The 16927-nt window shown below is 27.2% G+C and overlaps 1 protein-coding gene across 2 annotated transcripts in view; it reads left to right on the forward strand.

The window, feature by feature from the left end:
- The first annotated feature begins 212 nt into the window (after positions 1–212).
- LOC111633573 (E1A-binding protein p400-like) overlaps positions 213–16927 on the forward strand; it is a 38432-nt gene continuing 21717 nt past the window's right edge. For both annotated transcript variants that reach the window (XM_023378165.1, XM_023378166.1), the window contains exons 1-9: positions 213–391; positions 2421–2698; positions 2869–3096; positions 3478–3768; positions 6495–6689; positions 9949–10125; positions 11706–11982; positions 13210–13328; positions 14333–14605. In XM_023378165.1, coding sequence (XP_023233933.1) covers positions 289–391; positions 2421–2698; positions 2869–3096; positions 3478–3768; positions 6495–6689; positions 9949–10125; positions 11706–11982; positions 13210–13328; positions 14333–14605 — 1941 coding nt within the window. In that variant the 5' untranslated portion in view covers positions 213–288. The remainder of the gene's footprint in view (positions 392–2420; positions 2699–2868; positions 3097–3477; positions 3769–6494; positions 6690–9948; positions 10126–11705; positions 11983–13209; positions 13329–14332; positions 14606–16927) is intronic.

Genomic DNA, 16927 nt, shown 5'->3' on the forward strand with positions numbered 1-16927 from the left:
ATGACTTTTAGGGTTTAAAATAAAAGTGCATTAATGAAAAGTAAAGAAAATCATATGATAATAACGTCAGATTATATTAGTTACATAATATTTAACTATATAATTAACTGTGAATATTTATACTGTTAACAACTTTTGATTTTTTATTCTTAATTATCAATACATTCTCTTCAATGAGGAATCTAAAATTTTAGTTATTTAACTAATATTTTATTGTCATTCAAATATTAGATATGGGCACCTCCAACACCACCACAAGAAGAAAATGACTTGTATATTGATTACAGTATGGGATTTCTTTATGAACACACAATAATGCCTGAATCACAGCTTCCTCCAATATATGTAAAAAAAGAAACAAAACGTCTGAAGGTTGATAATACAGTAACAGGTATGAAAACTTATTAATTACTTTTTTAATTGTAAAAAATATTTAATTATATTTTTATGTAGACTTTGATTGAAATTTTATTTATTGGTAAAAATTAAATTATATTTTAATGGACATATTTTACAATTAAAAGCATACATTTTGATAACGTAAATAAATATTCTACATGTAATTTGATTAGATAATAAATAAAACATTTTTGATTATTTTTCTTCTAGTGATATTCATTTTGAATCTGCTGTAAGGAAGTTTATAAATTTTAGAATATGTAGATAAACTGTTTTTAAAATTTTTTTGGTTTATAACATATTTTAATTTAATTGAAATTGTAAGAACGCCGATTGGGGGGAGATTTTTATTCCCTACCGTCGGGATGGTCTAAGGTCTTAGCGTATGTGGGTGGCGGTTTTTAAAGGCAGCAAAGACAAGTGTTTACAAAGGTAAACCGTTTATTCCGGATGATAATGCTTACATAATTTTTGTTGGCAAAGGTCCTTAAGTTCAGAACTTCGGGTTGTCTTCGTAAGTTGGTTTCGGTGTCGATCTGGTCCTATGCTGGAGGGGCCCCGTGACTGCGTCGAGTGAGAAGTTCGAGATCTGCAGTGACAGCACACAAAAGATGAAAAAAAAGCACAACAGCTGTCAATAAACGAACACAACATGTAGTCTAGGTGGAAAAGTCTTAGAGGAAGTCTTAGTGGAAGTCCCGATGTCCTTGAATTTTGCGTTTTTATAGGATTTTTGCAATTGGCTCCTTGTCAATTGGATAGATCTTACATCACCGTTTTCCAATTGGTCATCCACCTGTCTCCAGGTGTAAATGGAGCTTCGTTAAGTTTGTGGAAAAGGTCGGTTGGAGATGGTTTATCCGACACCATCTTTTCGAATCTGATCGTTTAATTGTTAACTATGACACCTTCGCTCATCTAGACATTTTTTTATCAAGTTTCGTTTTGCTTTCTAAACTGCGTCTTAACTTTTAATATTTTAAATTTCTTCTTTTATATCTAAAATTTTGTTTTCCCGTCAACTTTTGATGAGCGTCGACGTCAAAGTTGGGTGTCGCCGATTCGACACTTATAATTTGCTTTCCTGACGATTTAACATAACAAATTTTTACATATCTTTCCTTTTTTTAGGGGGAGGGGCTATTTCCTGGGCCTCACAGAATGTAGGCATCCCACACTTAAGATTTTTTCATTAGAACATCTTTTGGTTTATAATACTTAAACTTCATAGAAGTATGTTTCTCTCAACTGTTTTTTTCCAGTGTGTATATAAGAAAATTTTTGCTTAATTCCAAAAAATTCAGTGCATTATTGTTCACAAAATATATGGGAAAACTTTTAAATTACATTTTAAATATAATTGGTGAAAAATCACATAAAAATGTGATTCTAAATGATCTAAGTGTCAAGAAAGAGAATATGTTTGTTGAATGTAGATGGCACTGGAAGAGGAATCATAAGTTATATCATACCAATACCACCTAAACATGTTTTCAGACATCAGTAACACTAGTCAGTTAATTATTAAATTTATAGAACTAACAGAAATGTTAAGAATGTGTTGAAACTTAATATTTGTTTGCCTTTTTTTAAAAACAAATTTTCTTATTGCTATGCAGTATTTATTCATAAATGATACAATATATAAATTTTACATGTTACTATATACAAAGCAACTATTTATTAACAATTGTGTTAATTATTTGGTGATCAGAAGGCAATGCATTAAACATTTTATATCCTAATATGATAACTTGTAACATATATATCAGCATACTTCAGTTATGTTTTCAGAAATTAGTTGAGAGTTTTTGATTAATGCTATGTTGAGTTATAATTTTTCTCAATTATTACAATAGAAAATAGACTTATCAGTTAACATTTTCTCACAGAATGTCTAATTTTCAGGAATGGATTACTGACATTAAGTAGAGGATGCCTTTATTATAAATATAATGAATAAATTATGTTTAATTTTTATTTTTGTGTAATCTTATATTTGAATTTTATTAATAAAATAGTAACTACAACAAGAAAACAGAAAGTTCGCAAAGAGGAAACAGTTCATATTCCACGTTCTCTGTTTGATCGTCCTACTGCAGCAATTCTAAAAATGCGAAGAGAAGCCAAACTTCAGAAAGTAAAAGGCATTATGATGAGTACCACTACATATTCTAAATCATTAGGTTTGGGTTTGACCAGTGTGAAACATACTCCAGTTGTTGTGAATAAACCAACTGTTGACACAGATCAAGACAGCCCAGAATGGCTAATTCATGAAGATTGGGCAATTCTTCAGGTAAAAGTTTAAAAAAATATGAATGTGTTATAATAAATTTCAAATATATTTATTTTAAAAAATTTATCAATTCTTCTCATTTGTATTTTGTACTAAAAATTAATAGTGTAGAAGAAAAATGTTATTCTGTGTAATTCATTTGTTAATAAAATTTTTAAAATATTTCATAGATAATTCAAAATCTGCAAGACTTGCCTTTGAATTTAACTGTGTTATCTCCTGCTCATATTCCAAATTGGGATCTGGTTGCAGATGTTGTGAATTCTATAAGCAGAATTTTCCGTTCTCCAAAACAATGCAAAAATAGGTATGAGAGTGTCATTGTTCCACGTGAAGAAGGAAAAATTTTGTATGACACTAATCCAAAGAAACAGAAAAAATCAAAAGGAATATATAAGGTAAAATTTGGTATGATATTTAAAATAGAATAGATTAATTTTTACATCTTCACAGTAGCTTGTTGCTACATTTATTTAAATTATCTGATCTTGATAATTTCTTACAATTTTTTCTTAAGTCATTTCAAGATTTTATAGTTTGAAGTACTTTCATGACTTTTTCTATATTTTTCTTGCATATAAATAGAATATCATATCTTATTAGTTAATAAATTATTATAGTGATTTTGCAAGGAGATTTTTATATAAATTTTAATATACTATTCACTATTTATTTATATATTTTTTAATATTAAAATAATGCTATAAGAAGTAAGGTTTATAATTTATAAGCATACTGTTTAAAACATGAAATTAAAATCATCATTTAATATTTTACAGACTAAAAATAACAGACCAATGAGAACCAGTCAGTTATATATTCAAGATAATAATGCATCTTTTACCAGTTTATATAACAGTAGATTTGAAACAATAAAGACTGTCTCTAATAAAAGAACACCAACATTAAAATCATGGTATGTGAACAACCCTGCTGGTAAAAATCCAAAGCACGCTCAAGTTTTAGTAGATAATGGAATCAATTATGATCAACCTTTAAATCCTATACAAGTTGCAGCTATTCGTGCTGAACGAATCAATAGAGAAAAACAAAAGTCTCAAGCAGCAGCAGTAAGAAAATTTTCTGATATTGTACTATTTTGTTAATATTTTAAAATACAGTCAAACATGGTTAATTTGAAGTTCAAGAGGAGTGCAAAATAATTCAGATTAACCAATTCCATTGATAATTATTAAGTTGTATAGATACAGTGTACTTACAAAAAAAAGAGAGTGAATAACATGTCATATGACATTGTTTCCAGTAAATCTTACCATTTTTCAAATTGCTCAGAAGTTTGGAACTGTCAAACTTTTTCACTAGCAAAAAATTTTGCCACTAATCATAGTTTTATTTGTTATCATGTGTTTCTAGTGGTTTTTAAAATGGTTACAAAATTATCACTCAACAGAGTAGACATCAAAATTAGGATGATATTCTTGTAATTCACAGTTTTTAAATGTTTTTCTCACCAATATCCTTTTTTTTAACATATTATTTTTTGTAACAAATATCCAACAGTGGTTAAAAAACAGAATGTCAGAAGTGTTTTGGTTTTACTATTGCCATTTCTCCTTTGCTTGTAAATGATTGGTTGCTGAAATTTCACAATCACATTTTCTTTTTTTCAGTCTAGACCAGTTTTGCGTTTGTTTTTTGCTATTTGCTTAATTTGAACTATGCTTTATTACTGTTGATGTTTAGTCAACAGTATGATTGTAAAGAAAACAATTACATTACTGTATTTTATTTGAAAAAATTTGAAACTTTCATTTTTGTTTTTATACGATGTATAAAATCTTCAAGTTCATCCAGGGAATGGATGTGCTTTGTAACATTAGTTTCAGCTTATACAAACCATCTTATTTCTTTCTGACATGTCCACAGCTTCTGTAGTTGTTGGAATAGGAATGTGTTTTGTTTGCATCATTAGGTTCATTTTCATCTTCATTAGAATATTCTGTAACTTAATTCTTAACTCCTTAACAATTTCTGTCTGCAAGCTGTTCACAAATTGAAACTTCATTGTCAATATTTATGTAGGCATCATAAGTGATGTTAACTATTACATTAATCCACTGTTCTGGAACTGGCATCACTGTAGGTTCTTCTGAAGTGACTTCAAAGTCATTTTCTTGATTATGGTTAAGGCCTGTGATTTGTTTTCAAGCTTTGCATATCATTTGAACTGCATCAAGATCAGTTTTCATTTGCTTGTTGGGATCTATGTTTTCTGAGATTTTCCAAACCACTTGTTGATAATACAAATGTTTGAGGTTCTGAATGACACTTTGATCTATTGGTTACACCAATGCAAGTCATTTAAGTAGAAAATATGCAAGTTTAATGCATGTCAGCTGAAGAATGTTATGATGGGCAGTGTAATTATTGGTAAACATTCAAACTTATCTATTAGCACTGTAAAATTTTCTTCTCCAGTATTACATGCTATTTTTCGAAACAGTTCACTAGTTATCCAATCCTTTTTGTTGGATTCATATTTTACAGGTCAACTTTTCACCAATTTAAAACATTTCACTTTTCCAGATTTTCCAATAATTAACATTGGTAAATTTCTAGTGCCATCCATGTTTGTTCCTATTAAAATCATTATTTTTTTCTTTGCTGTTTTTGCCACTACTGCATCACTCACCTTTAAAGAGGAATGTTTTGTCTGGCAGACAGTTGAGAAAAAAGATCTGTTCATTCAACATTAAACATATTTTTTGTTTCATAATCAGCAAGAAGTTCAGACACTAAATCATTCATCAGTCTTTTCTTTATCTACCAATGCACTTTCATCATAAATCTTTCTAAATGTTAAATTATTTCTAGCTTTAAAACTGTCAAACCAATCTGAGCTTGCTTTAAAATCAATAATTTCTATTTTCTTGGCTAACTCTTATGCTTTGATATATATCACTGGGCTGCTTAAAGGTACATTATGTTGTTGTGATTCTTGAAACCACTTTAAAACACATTCATCAGTTATAAGATACTTAGCTCCCCTCATATATTTTCCGTTTGCACCATCTTCTTTATTCCAAATATTTAGTCTATGATTTTAGTTTTATTTATCATGAAAGTTGGTAAAGTGCTATGGGTATACCATATTCTTTAGCAAAAATTACATTACTCTCTTTATTCCTTTTTGTACTTTGTTAATTACTTTGACCTTTCTCTCCAGAGTTAAAGAATTATTGTATGATCCACACTTGGACATGATACAGTTCAGTAAAAAAATGCAACTAAAATAAAATACACTGCTACTCTAAAGTATTGTACTGTACAGTAAATGGACAGTATAGTAAGCCTACCATACTTACTGTACTATATTAAACAATTAAAGATGAATTGTTAGCACATGACATGATGCAGTGGGAATTTCAATTTTCTAGAAATTTCAAGTACAGTCCATGTTTAAAAACAGTGGGTCACCAACTGCTTTCTCTCTCTCACTTCCCACTTCCATTGTATGTGTATAAACTAGGACACAAAAGGAGAAAGGACAACTACAGGTCAGGCAACAATTCCTGGAAAACAGATATTTTGTAATTGGAAAACACTAATAACTTTTGAAATAGGGGACTACTTCAATTTTAAATTATCTAAAAATTAGAAAAAAAATTGAATTAAACAGGTAATTTTAACCATTACATTTAATAGGAAACTCAAAGGGAATTTTTAAAATTCGAATTAACCAAGTTCAACTCTAAAATAATTATCTGTATAGTCGATAACTTAATTAAAATTATTTCATTAAAAATTAATAATTGTTTTATAATTTGATTTTTAGTCTGTCACTTCATCAGAACAACAGTTGGCCCAGAGGCAGCAGCAACAACAACAGCAACAACAGCCACAGCCACAACAAGCTCAAACTGCAACAGGTCAAGTTTCTGGTTCCAGCCAAGTCTCTGGGTTAATACAGCATCCAACTGCTCAAGCAGTTATTGCAAGTTTATCACAAGCTCAACAAATACAAGCAATGGTAAATTTATTTCTTATTTGAAATTAATGCCAAACTAATTTATTTTATATAGAAAATTACAGAATTTCATTTACCTTATAACTCGGCAGATAAGACGATAGTTGAATCATAAAAAAAGTCCGGGGTTGTCTTACAGGACAGATACATAAAAATTAGATTGAAATTTATATAAATTAAAACCGTAATAAAAAGACAGACAAACCGTGATTATTTACTAGAAGAGAGTAGAGTATGTGCACAAAATAGAATAGCCCATATGACAATAGTCAAGGTCATTACCCTAATTCTAAATGAGTGCCAATGTTTTGCAACAGTTGCAAGGCAATGCTGCCATTAGCAAAAAAATAAGAAATTACAAATAGGACATAATTCTGTATATGCTATACAGCAGGGATGGCCAACATGAGGCCCGCGGGCCGCATGCGGCCCGCCAGGAGTCGTGTTGCGGCCCTTGGAGCTAGGTCAAATGAACATAAATGTTAACTTTATTGTACATATCACCAAATGAACATTAGAGTTAAGAAGGTTTGGAAGAGTTCTATGAAATGTATTTGGGCAAGGATAAATATCCTGCGTTTTACAAACATGCTCTGTCGACGGTTTCGCTATTTGGAAATACTTATGCGTGTGAACAACTTTTTAGTCGCATGAAGTACATCAAATCACAAGTGAGAACACGAATTACTGATGTTCATTTGGAAAACTGTTTGCGTGTAGCGACAACATCAGTGGAGATAAATTTTGATGCACTTAGTTTTGTAAAACAAAATCAGATGTCTCACTTTTAAATATTTTTAAATTGTCTAATAAATACGATTCTCGGTTATTAAATAAATGATTCTCGGTTATGTTTTATTTTCTTCAAAAAAATAAATATATCTATTTTTTGTGTTTTTTTTTTTACATTAAACCAGGCAAGTGTTTGACCACGATCTCACATACTGGAAAGCAAAAATGTGGTTGAAGCTGTAGCACGCTTGCTTGTTTACTTTAATTAACAAAAAAAATACTAGGTGCGTGGCCCGGCAGGAAATATTATTTCTGAAATCTGGCCCGCTTGCTAAAAAGGTTGGCCACCCCTGCTATACAGTATTATTATTATTTGGATGATGATTGCTGATCTAAACTAAATTCATAGGCTGTTGATAGTTTGGGGGTCATCTTATAGGACAGATATATGCTAAAACTATAAAACTTTGATGAAAATTTATATCTCATCTTATCTGCCGAGATACACGGTAATTTTTAAGATATTTCAAATTGTTAAAATTATTTTCACATAAAATTTTTAATGTTTTAAAAAGTTAAATCCAAATTGCATTAAATTATGGAAAAACTGTTGTATATAGACCTTTTCTATAATTTTATGTGCAAGAATTACTATTTAAATGCCATAATTATAATAAATTTTGCCATTTTTAACTTTTTATGTTTTATTATTGAATTTATTCAAATATTTTAAATTACAAAATTTTAATTTAAAGTATGTTCATTTTACTACAATATAGGAAGGAAGAATTGACAAAATAAGTAGATTGCCAACATTAACTCAGTTTATTATTAAACCAAATTATTTGCTAATTACACTAACTTACTGTTATAGGATTTAGTTAATTAAACAAATAAAATACAAACTTATTAGCTATTCAAAATTTTCCTTCGATATCAGAAAATTACGTCCAAGATAAATCCAAGATTTGCAAATTTAAAATAAATAATTAGCATTATCATTTATCAAAGATAATAGATAATGCAATGAATTTATCAGGTGACTTTATTTATATTTTTATATAAGTATTTTTTAAAATTATTTTATTGAATCAAATATGTACACTTAAATTGACAAATATTTTTGGTTTTTAAATTTGATGACTGATATAGCCTCTCTGTAATTGAAGATGTTGCTGATAGCATTGCAGAGAGGCAAGCTTTAGACTTGATGAACTCTAGTCTATCTCTCAGTATTAATGATAGGTCTCTTTTCATACTACACATCATAGAAATAAATTTTGGATATTTATGTAACAATAATTAGGTTCATTTTGTTTAAAACTTGTCAAAATTATGAAAATTTCTTGAAATTTGTAAATATTATGATAGCTTATTATTTTCCATAGGCTTTCAGATAATTTCTTCAGTGTTCTTCTCTTAGCAGTCCTGGTTACTGAGAGACTAAAACAATTGCAGATTTATTCATAAAATAATTATATTCTTTCAATAAATAGTATTTTCATTACATCATTATTATCAAGTATTTATTTTGTTTTTTATTTAGAAATATTTTTGTAATTTTTTTAATAAATAATTTACAGACTGCAACTGTCACTGCACTGGGATCAACTCTACGTGCACAGAGACCAGCAGTAACTGTATCCAGTTGCACTACTACTACTATGACTGTTCAGGAAATGGTGGCTGCTGCTGCTGCTGCTGGACAGATGCGAGTTCTGTGTTCATTATAGTGTATGACTATTTTCCTTTGCTTGTGTAGACTAATGAATGTTGGGTTTATTATTATTCTGGCAATGACTATTGTTCTAAATTGAGGATTGTCAGATTTTGATCAAAATTTTTTTCTATAATAAAAATGTTGACTTCCTTAACTGATGTTTATGATTTGATTTATTTATTTGTAAAAATATACTTATAAAGGAAAGATGGCAAATGCCAAAAAAGGAGAATCCAGATGAATATGACTGCCAGCACAGAGAACTGAATGTTCAAAAATGAGATACTAGAGAGGAAGTGTTTATGGAGATGCCATAAACACTTAAACACCAGTCGCAATGCCATCCAAAACAATTTTAATTCATGACAAAAGCAAGAAAATCATTGGTTTACACAGAAGTATTTATTACACATGAACTTCAATAGTTAAAAATAAAATGAATAAGAATGTAGTGCATATAATGGAGTTTTATTTTGTTAGATGATTGATGATGATACATTTCTTTTTAGTGTAAATTACTAGAGTCACTAAAAAGAAATCATTGAAATTTTGATACATATAAAATCATGTTGGAAAGATATTGTTGCATGTTTCTATAAATAAATTAAATGTTTTTAGTGAATCTAATTTAAAATATAAATAAAAATTTTATTATTTGTACTTCATGTTAGAAAAAATTGTTTAGTTAATTTAAAACAAAATATTTTAATTTTAAAAATTGTTGGTTTATTTATTTAAAAAATAGTTATTTGAATAGGATATATGAAATTTAGCAACTTATTTAATTGTATTATTTTGATTTTGATTTAGCAAGTTAAAACAGGATTACAGGCTGGAACAGTCACTACAGTATCATTGGCTAAATCTTTACCCAGTGGAATTGTTGTTAATACAGCAGCTGGTAATGGCACAAGTACATTTGGTAGTATAACTAAAACTCTAGGGCAAACAACAACAAATGCCGTTGCAGCACAAGGGACAATACCAGTAAGTTATAAATTCTAATACAGATTTATTGATATTTCATCTGGCAGAAGCATTGCATGCAAACAAACATGTCATGTTTCTGCCATATCCCAAATTTCATTTTTTTGTAGAATAAATTACAATTATTTTCTTGTATTGTATGTTGTAGTGTTTAAGATGGAAAAGGAGAGAAAATGAAGAAACAAATTATATTTATATATTAAAAATTTCATAGTTCAAAACTATTTCATAAACAAATGAATTATAAATTAACATTTTATTCAACAACAAACTTTTCTCAACATTATAAAAATTATAGCATAATTTTATTTATAAATTGGGCACTAAAGATAAATTGATTCAGTAATATTTAAAAATAAAACTTGAATTAAGGATAATTAAAATATAATAATAAAATTATTATAAATAACTTTGCACAGTAATGAAAATAATACAATAGGAAGCATTGATCTAATCTAGAAGTGCAAGTAAATATTTGAAAAGAATAAGCCTGAATATAAAAGAAATAATAATACCTTTCAGTTAAAAGATGAATAAATATTCATAATGTTGATTATTTATTAGTTCATTAAAGAATTAATGAATTTCTTAATATCCTAGATTTATTATTTATAAATTACAAAAATGTAAAAGTATATCTTTTAAATTATTGATAACTTTTTTATTTTTCTTAAATTCAATTATTTTTTAAAGAAATACAGAAATTTAAGCTTTTGTGTAAATTACATATACAGTAATCTCTCTATTTACTTGGATTCACTTTAATTTGATTGAAAATTTTAAATAATTTTATAGAAATAAATGATAGTTACATCAAAATATGGTTTTTGTTATCAGTAACTTCTTATATATATAAATGTATATTTTAAAAAAAAATTTAGTTAAACTTTCCACCTGAGTAAGAATAAAATACTGAATTTGAGAATATAGAACAAACCCCTATTTTAAACAACTTTTCATGGCTGCGTTTATGTGGTTTTCATTTACATGCTGTTTTTGTGGAATCAATTACTCACAGAAAACATCTGAAGTAGTGGAAAAATAATTAATTTCCATTAAAAATTAAAATTTAAAATTATTTTATTGAATCAAATATGTACACTTAAATTGACAAATATTTTTGGTTTTTAAATTTGATGACTGATATAGCCTCTCTGTAATTGAAGATGTTGCTGATAGCATTGCAGAGAGGCAAGCTTTAGACTTGATGAACTCTAGTCTATCTCTCAGTATTAATGATAGGTCTCTTTTCATACTACACATCATAGAAATAAATTTTGGATATTTATGTAACAATAATTAGGTTCATTTTGTTTAAAACTTGTCAAAATTATGAAAATTTCTTGAAATTTGTAAATATTATGATAGCTTATTATTTTCCATAGGCTTTCAGATAATTTCTTCAGTGTTCTTCTCTTAGCAGTCCTGGTTACTGAGAGACTAAAACAATTGCAGATTTATTCATAAAATAATTATATTCTTTCAATAAATAGTATTTTCATTACATCATTATTATCAAGTATTTATTTTGTTTTTTATTTAGAAATATTTTTGTAATTTTTTTAATAAATAATTTACAGACTGCAACTGTCACTGCACTGGGATCAACTCTACGTGCACAGAGACCAGCAGTAACTGTATCCAGTTGCACTACTACTACTATGACTGTTCAGGAAATGGTGGCTGCTGCTGCTGCTGCTGGACAGATGCGATCATTAACAACAACAACCGTTACAGGAGTAGTATCTGGAACAACACCTGCTGTTGTTTCTATTGCTGGTCTGTCTCCTGCACAGTTACAACAATCCCAACGAATTGCAACTTCAGGACTTGGTGTAGCTGGTACTGTTACAGCAGGTAATTAATAAGTTTAGATCTAAAATTTAATAAATTGAACTGTTGAATTTATTTTAATGAATGCTACAAATTATGTTGATTTTATGATAATTTTGCTAAATAAATACATTTATTGTCTTCAAATTCTGCTTTTAAAATTATGTTGTATCATTTAAAATTAAATTTGTAAACTTGAATTTGTATAAGAATATGAAAATCTTATTCCAAACTCATCACTTATCATTCTTCTTAATATGAATATGGGATGTTAATGAAGTAATTGAATTAAAAATAAAGTTAATGTAAAAGAAAATTAATGAAATAAAAATTATTGCTTTTCATTTTTAATCATCATAATTAAAAAATTTACTATTTTTATTAAGTTATTTCTATTTGATTATTGTTAGTTTACTCATTATTAATAAAAATAAATGATTAATTAGCAATGAATACTTTCATTTTATAATAGTTTTAAATGTTTTATCCTTTAAAATAATTTAATATCAAAGATGTATTTTAAATGTAATTAGGCAAATATGAGAGATATTTTTTGATGGAGTAAAATGAAATTACTATTACCATTAACAGACTTAATACCACAAATTTTATTTCTGTTGGAAATTTATATCCATTTGTGTATACTGAAAATAAAGATAATGTCTTGAAACAGATTGAACTGTTATATTCAAATGTATGTTTTTATCAAAATTGCTTAAGATTATTCTTAATTTTATGTAAGGTTTAAGTTTAGAAATTTTCTATTTAGTGCATCTATATGTAAGTAATGTTTCTTAATGTATTGATATGATATGTAATTTAATAAAATAGAGATTCTAGTAAATCACAAAGAAAGAATTAGAAATTCAGACAAAAAAGAAAGAAAAGGAAATATATTTAACTTTTGTTCCTAAAAAAAATCTGGTTAAAAACTTAATAGAACTTTTTGGATTTATATTGATAGTAATAATAATAATAATCAGTTTTTCAAATTAAATACTTTTAGGACTGCAAGTTAAATCACTGTACAAAATACATTGCAACATTTTAACAAACCAGAGTATTTAAATTAGATTTGGATGTTATAGAATTATCTGTTGTTGTTGTTAGACATGTCTCATAAATCATTATATTTTTCTGGTTATAATAAATTTAAAGCTAATATATAAAGCATTAACTTTAAATTTATATATTTATAACAATAATAATAATATATTTTAGCATTCCATTAATAATAAAAATATTATGTAGGAACACCTACAAATCAAGCAGCAAATACAGGCCAGTTAACTCAGCGAAATTTAACACCTTCTCAACTTCAGATATATCGACAGTCTCATCAATTATTAAAACATCAGCAAAGGATTCAGGTATTTTCATTTATGTATAAATATTTAAAATCAGTGTGTCATTTGTTTCATATTCACTGTTTATGGTTTGATTAAATTTATCAAATCTATACCCACAAACTATTTTTATTATTTTAATCATGAATAATGAGGAAATAGAAAATTCATAAATGCACAAACAGTAAATTGACTGCTTTCAATATTTTTGAAACCACAAACATATTTATGATTAAAATAACATATCATTAAAATTCTTTCATAAATAACCAAGTAGACAAGATTGTCATTTTTTTGTTAAATAAGTTAAATAACTAATCTTAATAGTCAATAATTCAAAAAATAAATTAACAAGTGGTATCTAGTTATGTGATTATTTTCAAACAAATTCAGAACCTTCATTCAAAAAAAATGTTAAAGATCATGAAGTGCAATATATTTTTAAAATTTATTTTTTTATTAGATATTTCTGAGATTTTTAAAAAATTTTATTTAGAGATTTTGAAAAATCAGATTTTGTATATATTATTCTATCTTATCATAATATGTTTGTAACTTTTGATGTTTGTTATTAAGATTGGGTAAAAGTTAAAAAAATAAAATAAAAATTTAAATTAGTTATTAATGAAAGTAAGTTTCTTGAAAAACTTTGGTTTAAGTGTCTTTGAGCAGGACATGGAATTGTATTTATAATAGAGAATAATTGACTTAAAGACATGAAGTATTTTATTTTAGTTTCTACATATTTCATTTATCTTTTGAATTTTTAGCATTGTTACAAAGATCATAAATGTAACATATACACATGCTACATTTATTCTCTAAGTCTATTAACAAATATGGAACAAAATAAACTGTACTGAATAATTGAGATTCTGTTGAATGTTTATTTTTTTATCTTTGAAGAAGTGCTATTTTGCTTTTAATTAAATATAATCTGAAATAATTTGTATAAAATTAAATGAAATAAAATTTATTTTGATTTAAATTTATTATAATATTTTAATTTGAACATTTTTCAATTTCAGGAACAACAGTTAAAACAACAACAGCAGCAGCAACAGTTAAAAAGATTGCAAGTTGCTACACAACAAACTACTACGCAGACAGTTGCCGGAAAAGTTGCTGTTAGCGTAAATTCTCCACTAGCTGCAAGTGTTGCAGCTGTAGCTGCTGCAGCTCAACAAAGAATTGTTCAGCAGCAGACAGCTGTAAAAACAAGAGCTATGACTGATGTTGAAATGACTCATTTATTGAAACGACAACAACAATTACAACAACAACAAAAAGCAACAGCTCAGGTAAAATTTTAAGAAGTAAATTCACATCATAATAATTTCTTATTATTATTAAATTTTTAAGTTTTGAGAAACAGTTTACTATAGAATGCTATAGCCTGTTTAAGACCATAATTTAATTAATATCAATAGTACAAAAAATATTTTAAGGCAGGATATTTATGACATATTTTGATTATTTTTTTAATTAAAATAAGCTATATTTTATAAACTATTTAGTAATGAAATGATCATACTATTAATATGTATATTTTACAAATACATTTTGTAGCATTATGTACAAATTACAAATGATGTGAAAATATGACTGACTGAAATGTAGACAACAAATATTAATATTTGGGATGATAGATAAAACAATTTATATATTATTTGTTGATTTCTTAAAAATATCTTAAGATAAGAGGGTTATGTTTTTTAAAATAAGTTGTTTTATTTATTTGTTTTATTTTTACATAAAAAATAAAAAACTGCAGATTATGAGGACACAGTACTACTACTAAAACCTTTAAAATTGTACTACATTTTAAAGGTTTGAGTAGTGTCATACTGTAATTTATGACAAGTGCAGTTTTCAGAGAAATGTGATTATAAGGATGATATGCACAGTTATATTTTCCCTGACACTTAGATAATTATAAAAATTGTCTAAACAAAAAGAAAAACATAACTAGATTTTTCAATTCATATAACTGATATTCTATAAAAACTTTTTAATTGACAATGATATTTTTAATTAGAGTTTTATTTGTTCTCAGTTTTTTTTATCTTCTACAATAGTTTCATAATTTAATTTTTGTTTCTTAAATTTTTATTCATTTATTGTTTTTTTTATTTAGTTTTGATTCGTGAATAAAATTGATTCTTATAATAATTTACCTTTAACATATAGAAATTAGAATTATATCAAAGAAAGTTTTTCTAACTTTTTTCTAAAAGAGCATAACTTATTTATTTTTTGACTTCTTGCATGATAATGAACAGTCAGCATACCATTGAAATCACAAAGATTTCAATGGTATGCCGACTGTTCATGATATTTATTATTATATTACATTGCTAACTGTTCATTATATTTCTTACAAATAATTTGTGAAAATTCAGAACATTAATCATAATAATCATTTTTTCTTGATTCTAATGCACAACTTTTATTTTTTTTGCACTTTTCTAGTCTCAAAAATTGGGGTGTGCATTAGAATCGGGCACAAAGTTGACTTAATGCAGCTCTGTTTATATTGTTTGTTCTTTTCTTTGCTCAGCAATTTGCATATATTATGTTGTTGGTTTAGATCAGTGTTCCGCAACTGGTGTGCCGTCACAAGGTGTAAGGTGTGACGTGAACTTTTACATATTCTATTAATTTCAAGCTTTATTTATATATTTTTATCACAGTTGCTGTGCTTCTTATGCTTGTATTTCAAGTATAATGATGTTCGTTTATTCTTTATTACAAGCCACACATTTTTATGTATTTTAAGAAATTAAATGTAAAATAAATTTGCTCACGGGTGTTGATGTCTGTTTAATAATAATAATAGGTTAGTGGCATTACGTAATTCTATTAATAGTATCATATCATACGCTTTTGAGGGGAATAACATTTTGGTGTGCCGTGTTGAGACATGTCGAGTCATGGGTGTGCCGCGAATAGAAAAAGCTTGCAGAACAGTGGTTTAGATAGACATAGATGGTACATGTTCCTCCCATTATTTTGGTTTCAGTTTTAGGATATTTTGATGCTCTTTTGAACTACAACAAACTGAATGAACAATGTCCAACAGACAAGTCTTCTATAAAGCTATGTTTAAGTGGCAAGTGGTTATGTATATACTTTTCTGAAAGACATGTATATAGATACTTTAGTGTGATATTTCATATCTGGTAAATTTCATGATTTCATGCTTGTGCAACCAACATATGATCTCACTGTTACAACATCTAAATATATAAAATTACTTGTCCTGACTGACTGACTGAGTGATTGATTCATCATTGCCCAGAGCAAACTGCTGAACCTAAAGAGGTGAAATTTTGTACACAGTTAGGGTACGTCATGAAAACGCTCACTAAGAAGGGATTTTTTGAAATTCCCCTGCGAGTGGAGAGGGAAAGGATTAAGGCTTAACCTGAAAACCTGAAGAACGGCTTTTACTGTACTATTTTAGATGCAATTTTTTGTTTTCAACTATGTTTAGTTCTCATTGAGTACTTAGGTGTATTAAATTGATAACATTTCAGACATTGTTATAAATATTTTTATATATTTTGATTTTTTAACCAAATGTTCAAACCATTTTAAATTTGAATTTGTTATTGCATATT

Source organism: Centruroides sculpturatus, unplaced genomic scaffold (assembly GCF_000671375.1).
Source record: "Centruroides sculpturatus isolate CEXI.00-Female unplaced genomic scaffold, Cexi_2.0 scaffold932, whole genome shotgun sequence".
In the NCBI taxonomy this organism is placed as follows: domain Eukaryota; kingdom Metazoa; phylum Arthropoda; class Arachnida; order Scorpiones; family Buthidae; genus Centruroides; species Centruroides sculpturatus.